Source organism: Budorcas taxicolor, chromosome 1 (genome assembly GCF_023091745.1).
Source record: "Budorcas taxicolor isolate Tak-1 chromosome 1, Takin1.1, whole genome shotgun sequence".
Classification (NCBI taxonomy): domain Eukaryota; kingdom Metazoa; phylum Chordata; class Mammalia; order Artiodactyla; family Bovidae; genus Budorcas; species Budorcas taxicolor.
In genome coordinates this window covers 60,319,579-60,332,514 of record NC_068910.1, presented here as the reverse complement: position 1 = coordinate 60,332,514, position 12,936 = coordinate 60,319,579, and the positions used below count along the sequence as shown (strand labels likewise).

Below are 12,936 nucleotides of genomic sequence, written 5' to 3'. Positions count from 1 at the left end.
TCATACAGCATAAGGTTACTGTCTAATGTCCTTTCTCTTTGCAGCACTCCCTTAAGCACTTCTTCTAGGGATAACTAGTGGTCACAAACTCCCTCAGCTTTTGTTCATCTGGGAATGTCTTGATTTCTCTCTCATTTCTGAAGCACAGTTTTGCTGGATATATGAATCCTGGTTGACAGTTTTTTAAACACTTTGACTATATCTTCTGGCCTCCCAAGTTTCTAATGAGAAATCTGCAGATAATCTCTTTGAAAATCACTTGTAGTGACTTATCACTTGCTGCTTTCAAGATTTCTTCTTTTTCTTTGTATTATGTGTCTTGGTGTAGGTCTCTCCAAATTAATTTTACTTGGAATTCATTGAGCCTTTTGGATGATTACATACACATCTTTCTTTAGAGTCAGGAAGTTTCAGCCATATTTCTTCAAATATTTTCTCTGCTTCTTTCTCTTCTCCTTCTGGGTCTCCTACAATGAGTATCTTGGTCCTTTTGATGGTGTCCAACAGGCTCTGTCTGCTTTTCTTCAATATTTCCTCTTTCTGTTCCTCAGCTTTGATAATTTCCACAGTCTGATCTTCAAGTTCACTAATTCATTCTTCCTCCTGCCAAGTCTGCCTTTGAATCCTGCTAGTGAATTTTTCATTTCAGTTGTTGTACTCTTCAGCTCTAGAATTTGTTTTGGCTTATTTTTGGGTTTTCTATTTCTTTATTGATATTCACCTTTTGTTCACTCACCATTCTCTTGACTTTCTCCATATCCTCCTTTAGTCCTTCTAGCATCTTTAGGATTGTTGTTTTAAAGTCTATCTAATATATCTGCCACAAAGTCTTTTGAGGGACAGATTTTGTTGATATATTTTTCCTTTTGAATGGACCACATATTCCTGTTTCTTTCTATGCTTTGTGATGTTTTTGTTGAACACCTTTGAATCTAATAATGTGCTAACTATGGAAATCAGATTATTTTCCCTTACTCAGGGTTTGCTACTGTTATTTTTTTATTGTTTGTTTTTGATTCCTGTTGGCTATTGCTGTGCTGAGATTCAGCTTAAGATGTAAACTTTAAGTCTTCTCTGATCTTTTTTTGAGCATTTTCCTGGGAATGCACAGTTATTTTCTAATTTTTCATATATATGCAGTTGTTTTTGAATGTTCTACTCTTTAATGTGCGGCTTACAAAATAGAAATAAGCAAATAATGATAGATAGGAAGGTGTTGATCTTTTGATTCCCTCTCTAAGGCCCTTCAGCTGGAGGGGGAGGGGCTTGCAACAATGTTTGGAGTTCTGACAATTGCTGCCCCCCTCTTTGCCTTCAGTTCTGTGATCAGAAACAGCAATCCACAATTAGAGCACAGATACTGATACTGGATATTTAGAGGATGGGGTTTTTTTGCTCACCCTGGATCCCACATGCTGTGTCAAGTTACTCCAAGACCATGTACACAGTTGCCTGCCACTTGGCTGTGGGTGGAGATGGGTAGCTGCTACTGTATTAAGAGCTGAAACGGACCACAATTAACTGTAGTTTACCCTCTAATTCTCCCCCTGGAAGTTGGGAGCCTCCATCAGACTGCAGAGTTCCAGAGTAATTACATCAGACAGATTCTGCCAGTGCAACTGCTGTCCAGGTGAGGAGAGAAATTCCTGGCGCATCTTGCTGTGCCATCTTCCAGAATTCTCTTCAATGATTTAGATGATTTTTTTTTTTTTAAAGAAAAAGTTATGAAGTAATTAGAGTCCTCAGACTTGAGATAAAGCAAAACCAAATATATTCTATAGGATAATTATATGAAGTACAAATCAGGCAAAACTAATCTAAGCTTTTAGAAGTCTAAAGAGTGGTTATGTCTGGCAAAGGCAGCGTAGGAAGTGATTAGAAGGTGGACTTCTTAGGTAATGTTTTTGTTTAGCTTCTTCTCCTGGATGCTGGCTAACATAGGTCAGTCTTTGTGAAACTTTATCAAGCTATGCACTTACAATATGGGCACTTTTCCATATTTATATTATACTTCAATATAACTTTTTTAAAATCTTATAGGTTAAAACACTTGCTTTAGGTCTTAAAAATATGCTTAAGAGGAATTCATATTCCTCAGGAAGAAATTTTTTTTAATAATTACAAAAGCCTTATTCAGTGGGAAGGTAGAATTTTGGAGAAGGGTCAGAACATCCCTGAGCCTCAGTTTCCTCAAATGAAACAAAGAACTGATAATGACTATCTTATGAGGCTGTTGTAAAAAACTAAATAGGGCAACCTAGCTCACAATAAGCCAGCAAGGCCACTGCTTTTCCCCAGTCCACCCTGAAATTTTCCTTCCTGATTTTCTACAGCACTGCCTGCCAGTAGACTGCCTTGTTCTACATCTACCCTGTTAAACATGCAGTCACTAGCTGTATGGCTACTGAGCACTTGACATATGGCTAGTGTGAATGAGGAACTGAATTTTTAATTTTATTTAATTTTAAATGTGTGCCTAGTGGCTAATGTATTGAATAGTACAATTCAAGGTCTTGAGAAACTGAAGGGCTCTGAGCAATTATTGCTTGATCTCAACTTTGCTTAGCCTTGACCAACTGACCATGAATTCCCACAGTGCCTACCTTCTAGAACTTAAGTTCCAAAAAGACTAGGATTTTTGGTTATTGCATTCACTATTGTTTCTTATATTCACAATCCCTACAACAAAGCCAACACATGGTAAATAGTCAACAAATATTTGTTTGAATGGATAAAATATAATTTGATTAACCCAAACTTATTTGCATATTTTTGTAGGGTGATTTTTGCATAACATTATTAATATCCAATAGGACACATTCATTTTGAGAAGCACCAAATTAATAAAAGATAGGTCCAAAATGGGGGCTTCCCTGGGTTGGGGAAATCTCCTGGAAAAGGGAATGGCTACCCACTCCAATATTCTTGCCTGGAGAATTCCATGGACAGAGGAGCCTGGCAGGCTACAGTCCATGGGGTAGCAAAAAATCAGACATGACTGAGCGACTAACACTTTCACTTTACTTTCAGATCCAAAATGAAGTTATTAAAAGAAGTTAAGATGTCTAGACTTTGGTTGAAGTCATGAGGGGCAGCTACAGCCCCACCCCATACCCCAAATTCCCAGAGAAATGAAAACCAGCTAATATGGACCATATTCAGAAAGATTATAAGCTCCAGTCTACTAGGACAGTCGCAATCTATTCCTCTTGTCCCAACAAAACACACTGTTCATTCTCATGTGTGCCCGGTTTAGAAACTAGACAGTCACCCTCAACACAGCTCAGGATGTGGGAATAACAATGTGCTCAAATTGGAGTGATTTACCAGTGTTCCTGGTAAAACTGTGGTAAATACCTTTTCAAAAGCGAACCCTATTTTGAATATATGAGGGAAACTTAAAAGACCCTTAAATGGATCTTCTTGTAAAAGGAAAAATAAAAAACGTTATGCTTATTTATTTTTGAGGTCCATGATCGTGCCCAGTATGGTGCTGGAATCCAGAATCCCAGTGGGACAGAAGAAATGGATTTGCTCCAAGGTGGGCCCAAACCCAACTTTACCTGCAATGGCCACAGCTGTTCGTCTCTCAGAAGCTTTTATTCCTGATGCTACTTCTCCCAAATCTGAGTGTCTGAAACAATTTCAGAAGAAAATTATTATTAAATTAATGAAATACCACTTTCACCTATCAAATTGGATGCACATCAAAATCTCTTAAGAAGCCTTTAAAAACTACAAATCCTGGTAACACTTCAGATCCTCAAAACTAGAATCTTGAAGCCAGGCCCACACGTGTCTAAAAAAATCAGCACTCAAAAACTGTGGAACAGAGCAAAGAGCCATCCAGAAAAGCATAAAAAAATATATACCCTTTGACCAGTAATTCCACTTCTATCCTACTGAAACAATTAAAATTTAGTTACAAATATGCTGATGCCAAGTGGATAAAAGATAGATTTTCATTGTTTTATACTACTATGTGAAAAATTGGACATCTTTTAAATCAAAGTCCAATAACAGGAATTATGGTACAGTCTTATTGTATAATCATTAAAAAATATTCTGTGGATCTCATTTTGTGGAAAAAAAAGATGCTGTATGATATGGAATGATGTTAATGATATTTTCATTGGTTGGGGAAAAGCCAGGTTAGAGAAGAGTATGTAGAGTGTGGTTACTATTTAATAAAACTGTCTTTCTATCTAAAGGTGTATACAGGGAGATCCAGAAGGGTGTTCATCAAAAGTTAATAGTGTGGGCAGGGAGGGATGATCCTGAATTAATTTAAGTAGCCTTGATAAGTATAATCTATTTAAGAATAAATCATTTAAGGTAATATTATGGGAATGATTAAATGTGTTCATTTGCCAGAAGTCAGGATTCCATTGTTGAAGAAAGGGCACACAAATAAGGAAAGGAGGAAGTTAGAAAAAGAATTCACAGAGGTACCCTGGGATTGGAGGTACAGGTATGCACTCATGATTTCTACATGCATGTTCGTGTATCTGTGTACATGTGCATACGTTTCCTAGCTCTGTCCATTGAAAAGGCCCGAAGCAAAGACACTACGGTATCAGTGAGCATACCAAGTACCCTTCAATATCACACCACACTAAAAGGTATTAGGTCTCCCTGGAGAAATTACAGAGTCCAGAGCTGTAGCAGCAAAAGAACAAGATGAGCCTGAGCATTTCATTTCTGAAGACTGAAAGTGAAAGTGAAAGTCTCTGAGTCGTGTCCGACTTTTTCTGACCACATGTATTAGACAGTCCATGGAATTCTCTAGGTCAGAATACTGGAGTGGGTAGCCATTCCCTTCTCCAGTGGATCTTCCTGAACCAGGAATTGAATGGGGGTCTCCTGCTTGATTATATTCTTTGCAGCCAAAGATGGAGAAGTTCTATACAGTCAACAAAAACAAGACCAGGAGCTGACTGTGGCTCAGATCATGAACTCTTTATTACCAAATTTAGACTTAAATTGAAGAAAGTAGGGAAAACCACTAGACCATACAGGTATGACCTAAATCGAATCCCTTATGATTATACAGTAGAAGTGAGAAATAGATTGAAGGGCCTAGATCTGATAGATAGAGTGCCTGATGAACTATGGAATGAGGTTTGTGACATTGCACAGGAGACAGGGATCAAGACCATCCACATGGAAAAGAAATGCAAAAAAGCAAAATGGCTGTCTGGGGAGGGCTTATATATAGCTGTGAAAAGAAGAGAGGTGAAAAGCAAAGGAGAAAAGGAAAGACATAAGCAACTGAATGCAGAGTTCCAAAGAATAGCAAGAAGAGATAAGAAAGCCTTCTTCAGCGATCAATGCAAAGAAAGAGAGGAAAAGAACAGAATGGGAAAGACTAGAGATCTCTTCAAGAAAATTAGAGATATCAAGGGAACATTTCATGCAAAGATGGGCTCAATAAAGGACAGAAATAGTATGGGCCTAACAGAAGCAGAAGATATTAAGAAAAGGGGGCAAGAATACACAGAAGAATTGTACAAAAAAGATCTTCATGACCCAGATAATCATGATGGTGTGATCACTCATCTAGAGCCAGACATCCTGGAATGTGAAGTCAAGTGGGCCTTAGAAAGCATCACTATGAACAAAGCTAGTGGAGGTGATGGAATTCCAGTTGAGCTGTTTCAATCCTGAACGATGATGCTGTGAAAGTGCTGCACTCAATATGCCAGCAAATGTGGAAAACTCAGCAGTGGCCGCAGGACTGGAAAAGGTCAGTTTTCATTCCAATCCCAAAGAAAGGCAATGCCAAAGAATGCTCAAACTACCGCACAACTGCACTCATCTCACATGCTAGTAAAGTAATGCTCAAAATTCTCCAAGCCAGGCTTCAGCAAAATGTGAACCGTGAACTCCCTGATGTTCAAGCTGGTTTTAGAAAAGGCAGAGGAACCAGAGATCAAATTGCCAACATCCGCTGGATCATGGAAAGAGCAAGAGAGTTCCAGAAAACATCTATTTCTGCTTTATTGACTATGCCAAAGCCTTTGACTGTGTGGATCACAATATACTGTGGAAAATTCTGAGATGGGAATACCAGACCACCTTACCTGCCTCTTGAGAAATCTGTATGCAGGTCAGGAAGCAACAGTTAGAACTGAACATGGAACAACAGACTGGTTCCAAATAGGGAAAGGAGTACATCAAGGCTGTATATTGTCACCCTGCTTATTTAACTTATATGTAGAGTACATCATGAGAAACGCTGGACTGGAAGAAACACAAGCTGGAATCAAGATTGCCAGGAGAAATATCAATAATCTCAGCTATGCAGATGACACCACCCTTATGGCAGAAAGTGAAGAGGAACTAAAAAGCCTCTTGATGAAAGTGAAAGTGGAAAGTGAAAAAGTTGGCCTAAAGCTCAACCTTCAGAAAACGAAGATCATGGCATCTGGTCCCATCACTTCATGGAAAATAGATGGGGAAACAGTGGAAACAGTTGCAAACTTTATTTTTGGGGGCTCCAAAATCACTGCAGATGGTGGCTGCAACCATGAAATTAAAAGACACTTACTCCTTGGAAGAAAAGTTATGACCAACCTAGATAGTATATTCAAAAGCAGAGACATTACTTTGCCAACTAAGGTCCGTCTAGTCAAGGCTATGGTTTTTCCAGTAGTCATGTATGGATGTGAGAGTTGGACTGTGAAGAAGGCTGAGCGCTGAAGAATTGATGCTTTTGAACTGTGGTGTTGGAGAAGACTCTTGAGAGTCCCTTGGACTGCAAGGAGATCCAACGAGTCCATTCTGAAGGAGATCAGCCCTGGGTGTTCTTTGGAGGGAATGATGCTAAAGCTGAAGCTCCAGTACTTCGGCCACCTCATGCGAAGAGTTGACTCATTGGGAAAAACTCTGATGCTGGGAGGGATTGGGGGCAGGAGGAGAAGGGGACGACAGAGGATGAGTTGGCTGGATGGCATCACTGACTTGATGGACATGAATCTGAGTGAACTCTGGGAGTTGGTGATGGACAGGGAGGCCTGGCGTGCTGCGATTCATGGGGTCGCAAAGAGTCGGACACGACTGAGTGACTGTACTGAACTGAACTCCTGCCTTGCAGGCTAATTCTTTACCAGCTGAGCCACCAGGGAATCCCTCTGAAAACTAGGAAGTACTCAAAAAAAGAAAATGCTGGGGCACGTCACAGGACACAGAAGCTACCTTGAAGGGGCTCCCACTACCAAGCGTTAGTCAGTTTGAGCATGAATGTAATTAAATACAGTAATCAATTTAAAACCATTGAAAAACAGATATTAGTGAGTCCGTATAGATGACAAACAGATAAACAAATGGCAGGGGGAGGAAATGAGGGCTGTTGCTTATAATAGAATGCTAATGTGTAGGGTGCTGCAGGTAGCACAGCATCACTTTTAGAATCATCCTAATAAAGAATGGTTCAAGCTAGAAACACCAATGAATGCCAGTTCTGGCGAGAGAATGTTGACAGGGAGCAAGATATTTGCCCAGGCCCATAATGTTTCCTTACAGATTGCTTATTAGGTGCCAGGAGGAAAAAAGAAAAAAACTAGCAATTATACTTGATGGGGTAAGCAAAGCCAGTGAACATGGGGATAGATAGCTGTATGTGCCTCCAGCTGTGGTACCTTGAGGAAGTACACATCATCACCTATGCAGCACTCTGGCTGAGACTGTAGAACCTTGATATAATCATAAAGACAAACCCAAAATGAAATGTATTGTGACAGGGGAAAACAATATTATCACAAAGTATGAATGTCTTGGGCTTCCCTGGTGGCTCTGCAGTAAAGAACCCGCTTGTGATGAAGGTGACCCGGGTTTGATCCCTGGGTTGGGAACAGCCCCTGGAGAATACAACCCACTCCAGTATTCTTGCCTGGAGAATTCCATGGACAGAGGACCCTGGAGAATGGGGCTTCTCTACAGTCCATAGGGTCACAAAGAGTTGGACATGACTAAACAACAACAATGAATGTCTCAAAAGAAAAAAAATATTGAGGAGCTTTCCAGATTAAGGGTGCTAAAGAGACAAGGGGAAAATGTAGTAACTACCCCTAGACTGGATCTTAAACCAGAAGGAGACATTTTGTGATCTATTGACTAATTGAAATATAGGTGCTATCCACGTCACATTTACTGATACTGTAAATGTGACGTGGATACCAGTACTGATACCAGTACTGATAACTGGTACTATGGTTATGTAAGAGAATATCTCTACTCTTAGGAAATAAAGTACTGAAGAATTTAGGGATAAAGGGTAATGATATATAAAAGTTAGTTTCTAACTTTTTCTTAAGTTCTAGTTAAGAGAAAAAAGTATATATGTATGTATTTATGTGTGTGTGTATTCACATGCATACCCATAGAATGATAAATGGGAATGGTGAAGTGAAGCATACCCATAGAATGATAAATGGGAATGGTAATATGAGCTAAAAGATTAAGAATAGGAGACTCTGTATGAGGTGCCTTTTTAATTTTGTAACTTATCTTTAAGTAGAAGTTATTTCCAAACAAAATGCCTTAAAGTTAATAGTGTTAGTCATTTCTGGCTAGTATGGTACCAGTTTATTTTGTCTTATTTGAATTTTTTAAATAGAAGAGGCTTGTATTGATTTAATAAAGCTAAATGAGCTATTAAAGTAATGCTATTAGTCAGGGTCAGGGTGAGAACTGGATGTGTGTCTGCCCCAAGAAAACTTGTAATCTGCTGCCCCTTCAAACCAATGTTTTTCCAAGAGTGTAGAACACTGTGGCAGGCCCCCTTAGAGACAAGCAATCTAGCTCCATTTAATTCGTCAGCAAAACAAATGTTTTGTGTTAATGAAATTCATCCTCCTAGAGGAAAGAAGGATTTCAGGACCATTGGTTATTATTCCAGCATGTTCCTTGAAGGTCTCATCCTCAGCCCTCTCTGAAAAGAGTTCTTGTAACCCCAGTGGTTATGGTGTTCACAGCTGTTGTAGCCATTTTAACAGTGCAGTGTGTGTGTGCTCAGTTGTGTCCAACTCTTTGCGACCCCATGGACTATATAGTCTACCAGGCTCCTCTGTCCATGCAATTTTCAGGCAAGGATACTGGAGTGGGTTGCTATTTCCTACTCCAGGTTATCATTGGAGGGTACTAGGCAACGCTCTGACTAAATCTGATCCTACTGCTGACAAAAATGGAAGTTTTCATTGTCTTCTCTTCATTTTTCTGAAAAGAACATATACTGCTTTTGTAAAAAGAATAAAAAATTAACCATGACTGGTTAAAAATAGTTTTCCAGAGGGGAAGAAGCAGGCCTGTCCTGGAGGTGATATGGAGCCCTGTGCTGAGATACAGGGAGGACAAGGGCAGAGGACAGGGAGTTCCACCCAGGGTGTTCCCTGGCCTCTTCCCCCTGCACACAGGCTCTCAGGATACACTTGTCAGAAGTCCCCAAGACAGGAACTTAACTTCAGCCCTTTCTTTTCCATGCAAGAGGTAGAAGACAAGAGTGTAACTACCACAGGGACAACCCTGAATTTGTGCTCATTTCTAAAAATATACATATAAATCTCTTCTTTTTTCTCATCAAAGAACTTCACATCTAATTGAGTCTCTGTGTTGTCAACTGGAAGCAGAGCCAAGTCTTACAAGAGAAAGCAGCAGCAGAATCTCACCTTTGTGCCATGCATTTTAGTTTACAACTCTGCTTTCAATAATTGCACAGCCTGAATTATATTCCCCCAAATTTCTATAGTGAGACTATATTTGAATATATGACCTTTAGAGGAGTAATTACTGTTGAATGAAGTCACCAGCGTAAGGCACTGATCTGACGGGATTGGTGTCCTATGAGAGGAGGAGACCCCCAAAAGCTTGCTCTCTCTCTCTGAAGGTGTGCAGAAAAAGGCGATGTAGGGAAGTAAGACAGTGGCATCCACGGGCCAAGAAGAGACGCCTTAGGAAAACTGAATCTGCCTTCTCTGTGCTCTGGGACTTTCAACCTCCAGAATTGCAAGGAACAAATGTTAACAAATGTTAAGTCACCTAACCTGTGGTTCATTGTTGTGGCAGCCTAAGCTGCCCAACATGACCAAGCTAGGAGTGCAAAGCCAGAACCCAAACATGAATCTTCTAGTTCTCTTCTGGCTCATTAATTTTTAAGGCTCAGATAGGTTTTAGGTAACTAATAATTACAGCTGGTAATTATAAAAATTATAAAAACCAGCCCATCTGCCAATTCCAAGTCTTGCCAAGCCTACTGCTGCCTGTGCACAGGTAGATCAGGCCAAGGGAGTAAAAACAAACAGTGTTTCCATTGGTCCCAGACATGGGGGAGGTGGCTTTCTACAAAGCAATTTTTGAAAATTACTATAAGACAAATGTATAATACAGAAAAATACCAAGAAAATGCCTTTGCTCTTTTGAAAAATTACTCAATATATTAATTAACCAATTCTCCCCTACACCTGTCCCTCACTTTTGACCTATTTGTGCTGCTGTAGTTTACTGCATTAATGAATATATAGGACTATATTCTATGTGTCCTGTTTTGCTTCCTTTAAGGGTTATTTAAAGGAAGGATTATCTAAAGGCTCTCGGTCTTCTCCTGAGACCCACGCTGGTCCTTTCAGGACCCCAGAGCATAGCGCCACGAGTGGAACTCAGCTCAGTCCCTGGCTCCTGGTCTGTGCTGCCCAGGCCAGTGGCCTCGGGACCATGGCACCATGACTCAACTTCCCTTCTGGAGGCACCTCCCATACAAGCTTCTCTCCAGGACAAGAGGTGCTCTGAATGCCATCCTGAGGACCAAGTGTGTCCAACAATTCTAAGTTTAGGAAGCAGACATCCTGGTCTGTACACCAGGCTCCCTTCAAGTCTGGCAGGCAGAATCAAGACTCTGACAACCCCAAGCTGTCTGCCGCACTGGCTGTCCCTCCTAGGAAACAGAACAAGGCACACTTGCTTCTCCTTCATTCTTTCCTTTTACATTGCACAACAGAATTACGTGAGGAACTTTTCTATATATACCTAAAGATTCTGATTCAGGAGACCCACCTCTGAAATGGAGAAGCATGCTACCACCTCAGAGTCAAACATTCCTTGTCCCTCAAGGCTAAGAATAAACTGTCCAAACCTTGTGAGCAGGGCTAATTCCTAGCAACAAACCTGGCTCCTTCACTAAGTGGTTCCAATAAAATAAGATAGCATAGAAAATCAAACAAACGGAGACAAAATACAGGGGTGTTGCTTACCATAATGCAGTTAACAGTATATTGTTGATAACTTTGGATAATAGAGAGTTTGACCCTGGGTTTTTTTTTTTTTTTTTTTTTTTTTTTTTTGCTGTTTGATGCTAATAGCTTTCGAGATCTTCCACTTTCCTCCCTGCCCAACATCTAGGCCAACAGACAAGAGAGTCTGAGGTCTCCCTCCTTTGGTGCTGGCTGGGGACCCTTACTCCATTACAGCCCCCCAAACAAAACCTAACCTGAGGCTACTTGCTCTACCCAGAAAGTGTCACTAAATTAGTAATAACTTTTGAAACCCTCTTGGTGGGTTGAACTATGTCTCCCATAGCTATGTTCAGATCCTACCTCCCTACTATGAATGTAACCTTATTTGGAAATAGAATCTTAGCCGATCTAATTAGTTAAATTAACACAATGTTATACTGGAGTAAGGTGAGCCCCTAGCGCAATGAACTGGTATCCTTATAAGAGGAAAATTTGAATACACAGGGAAAAAAAATTTGACGACAGAAGTGGAGATTGGAGTGATGTGTCTACAATCCAAGGAACACCTGGGACTGCCAGCAGCCACCAAAGGGTAGGAGAGAGGCTTAGGACAGAAAGAGCCTCCAGAAGGAACCAATACTGCTGACACCTAAGTTTTAGACATTCAGAAGTGTGAAAAAAAATATTCTGATTTCTTTAAACCTCCCAGTTTGTGGTACTTTGTTACAGAATCACTACCAAACTAAGACAATATACACATGGCTCTTGACAGCTGTATTAGCTTCTGCCTCTGTCTTGACATGGGTTCTTGCCTGTATGTGTCTGTCTCTCTTCTCTGCTTCTTATAAGAGCACCAGTCACGAGATTAGGGTCCACCCTAACTCAGTGCAACCTCAAATTAACTAATCACATTTGTCTGCAAAGAGCCTATTTTCAAAAATGATCACAATCACAAGTACTAGGGGTTAGGACTTCAATATATGTTTCAGAGGAGACACAACTGATCCACAATATTGAGCCAAAACTAGGGACCATCCCACCTTTGCAAGGTGACCAGCCACTGAAAAGTTTAAAACTCACTGTGCAGCTGTGAGGACTGGCTGAGAAAACATACGTGAAAAAGTTCCATCAAACAGCACATGAGGACAAGTTATTATAAAACAGGTAATGGACAAGCACTCTGCAGCCTGGCAGTTTAGTCCCTGAAACACACTAGCATGTGCAGGAATCATGGCAGAGAAGCCCACTGCTGTCCTGCTTTTATACACCTAGAATTTCCTGATGGCAGCAAAGGCAGCACACTGAGAAAGACCATACCTGTCATATGTCAGGCAAATGTGTCCTGGCCTCAGCCGACGCCTCTCAATCAAGGCCCTAGGGCAATAATCACTGAAACAGCCCAACCTAAGAGGGTCCCAAGGAGAGAACAGGTGTAATGAGCAACAGGTCTTCATCCCAGGTTCATGCCATGTAGGATCACCATACACAAGGAAATAGCTCTAATGCTGCCCCAGTCCTCCAGGAGCTTCTACTAGGGTTGGGTTGGAGAGATACTGTGAACACTCATTATACAAACCCTACAGAATACATGCACGTTAATCTTTAAAAGAAAGCTGGCCATCTCTGCTCTGCACACCTAATGAGGTTGCTATAAGGATTCAGAGAGATTTACATATGTGAAGCAAGTTTATATAAGGCAGTGTTCTCCTGC

General features: G+C 40.6%; 1 protein-coding gene across 3 annotated transcripts in view; it reads right to left on the bottom strand.

Annotated features, from left to right (window-relative positions):
• The window catches only part of URGCP (upregulator of cell proliferation), a 33,332-nt gene that overhangs the window by 10,690 nt on the left and 9,706 nt on the right, over window positions 1–12,936 (bottom strand). For all 3 annotated transcript variants that reach the window (XM_052659145.1, XM_052659216.1, XM_052659290.1), the window contains exon 2: window positions 3,564–3,634. In XM_052659145.1, coding sequence (XP_052515105.1) covers window positions 3,564–3,634 — 71 coding nt within the window. The remainder of the gene's footprint in view (window positions 1–3,563; window positions 3,635–12,936) is intronic.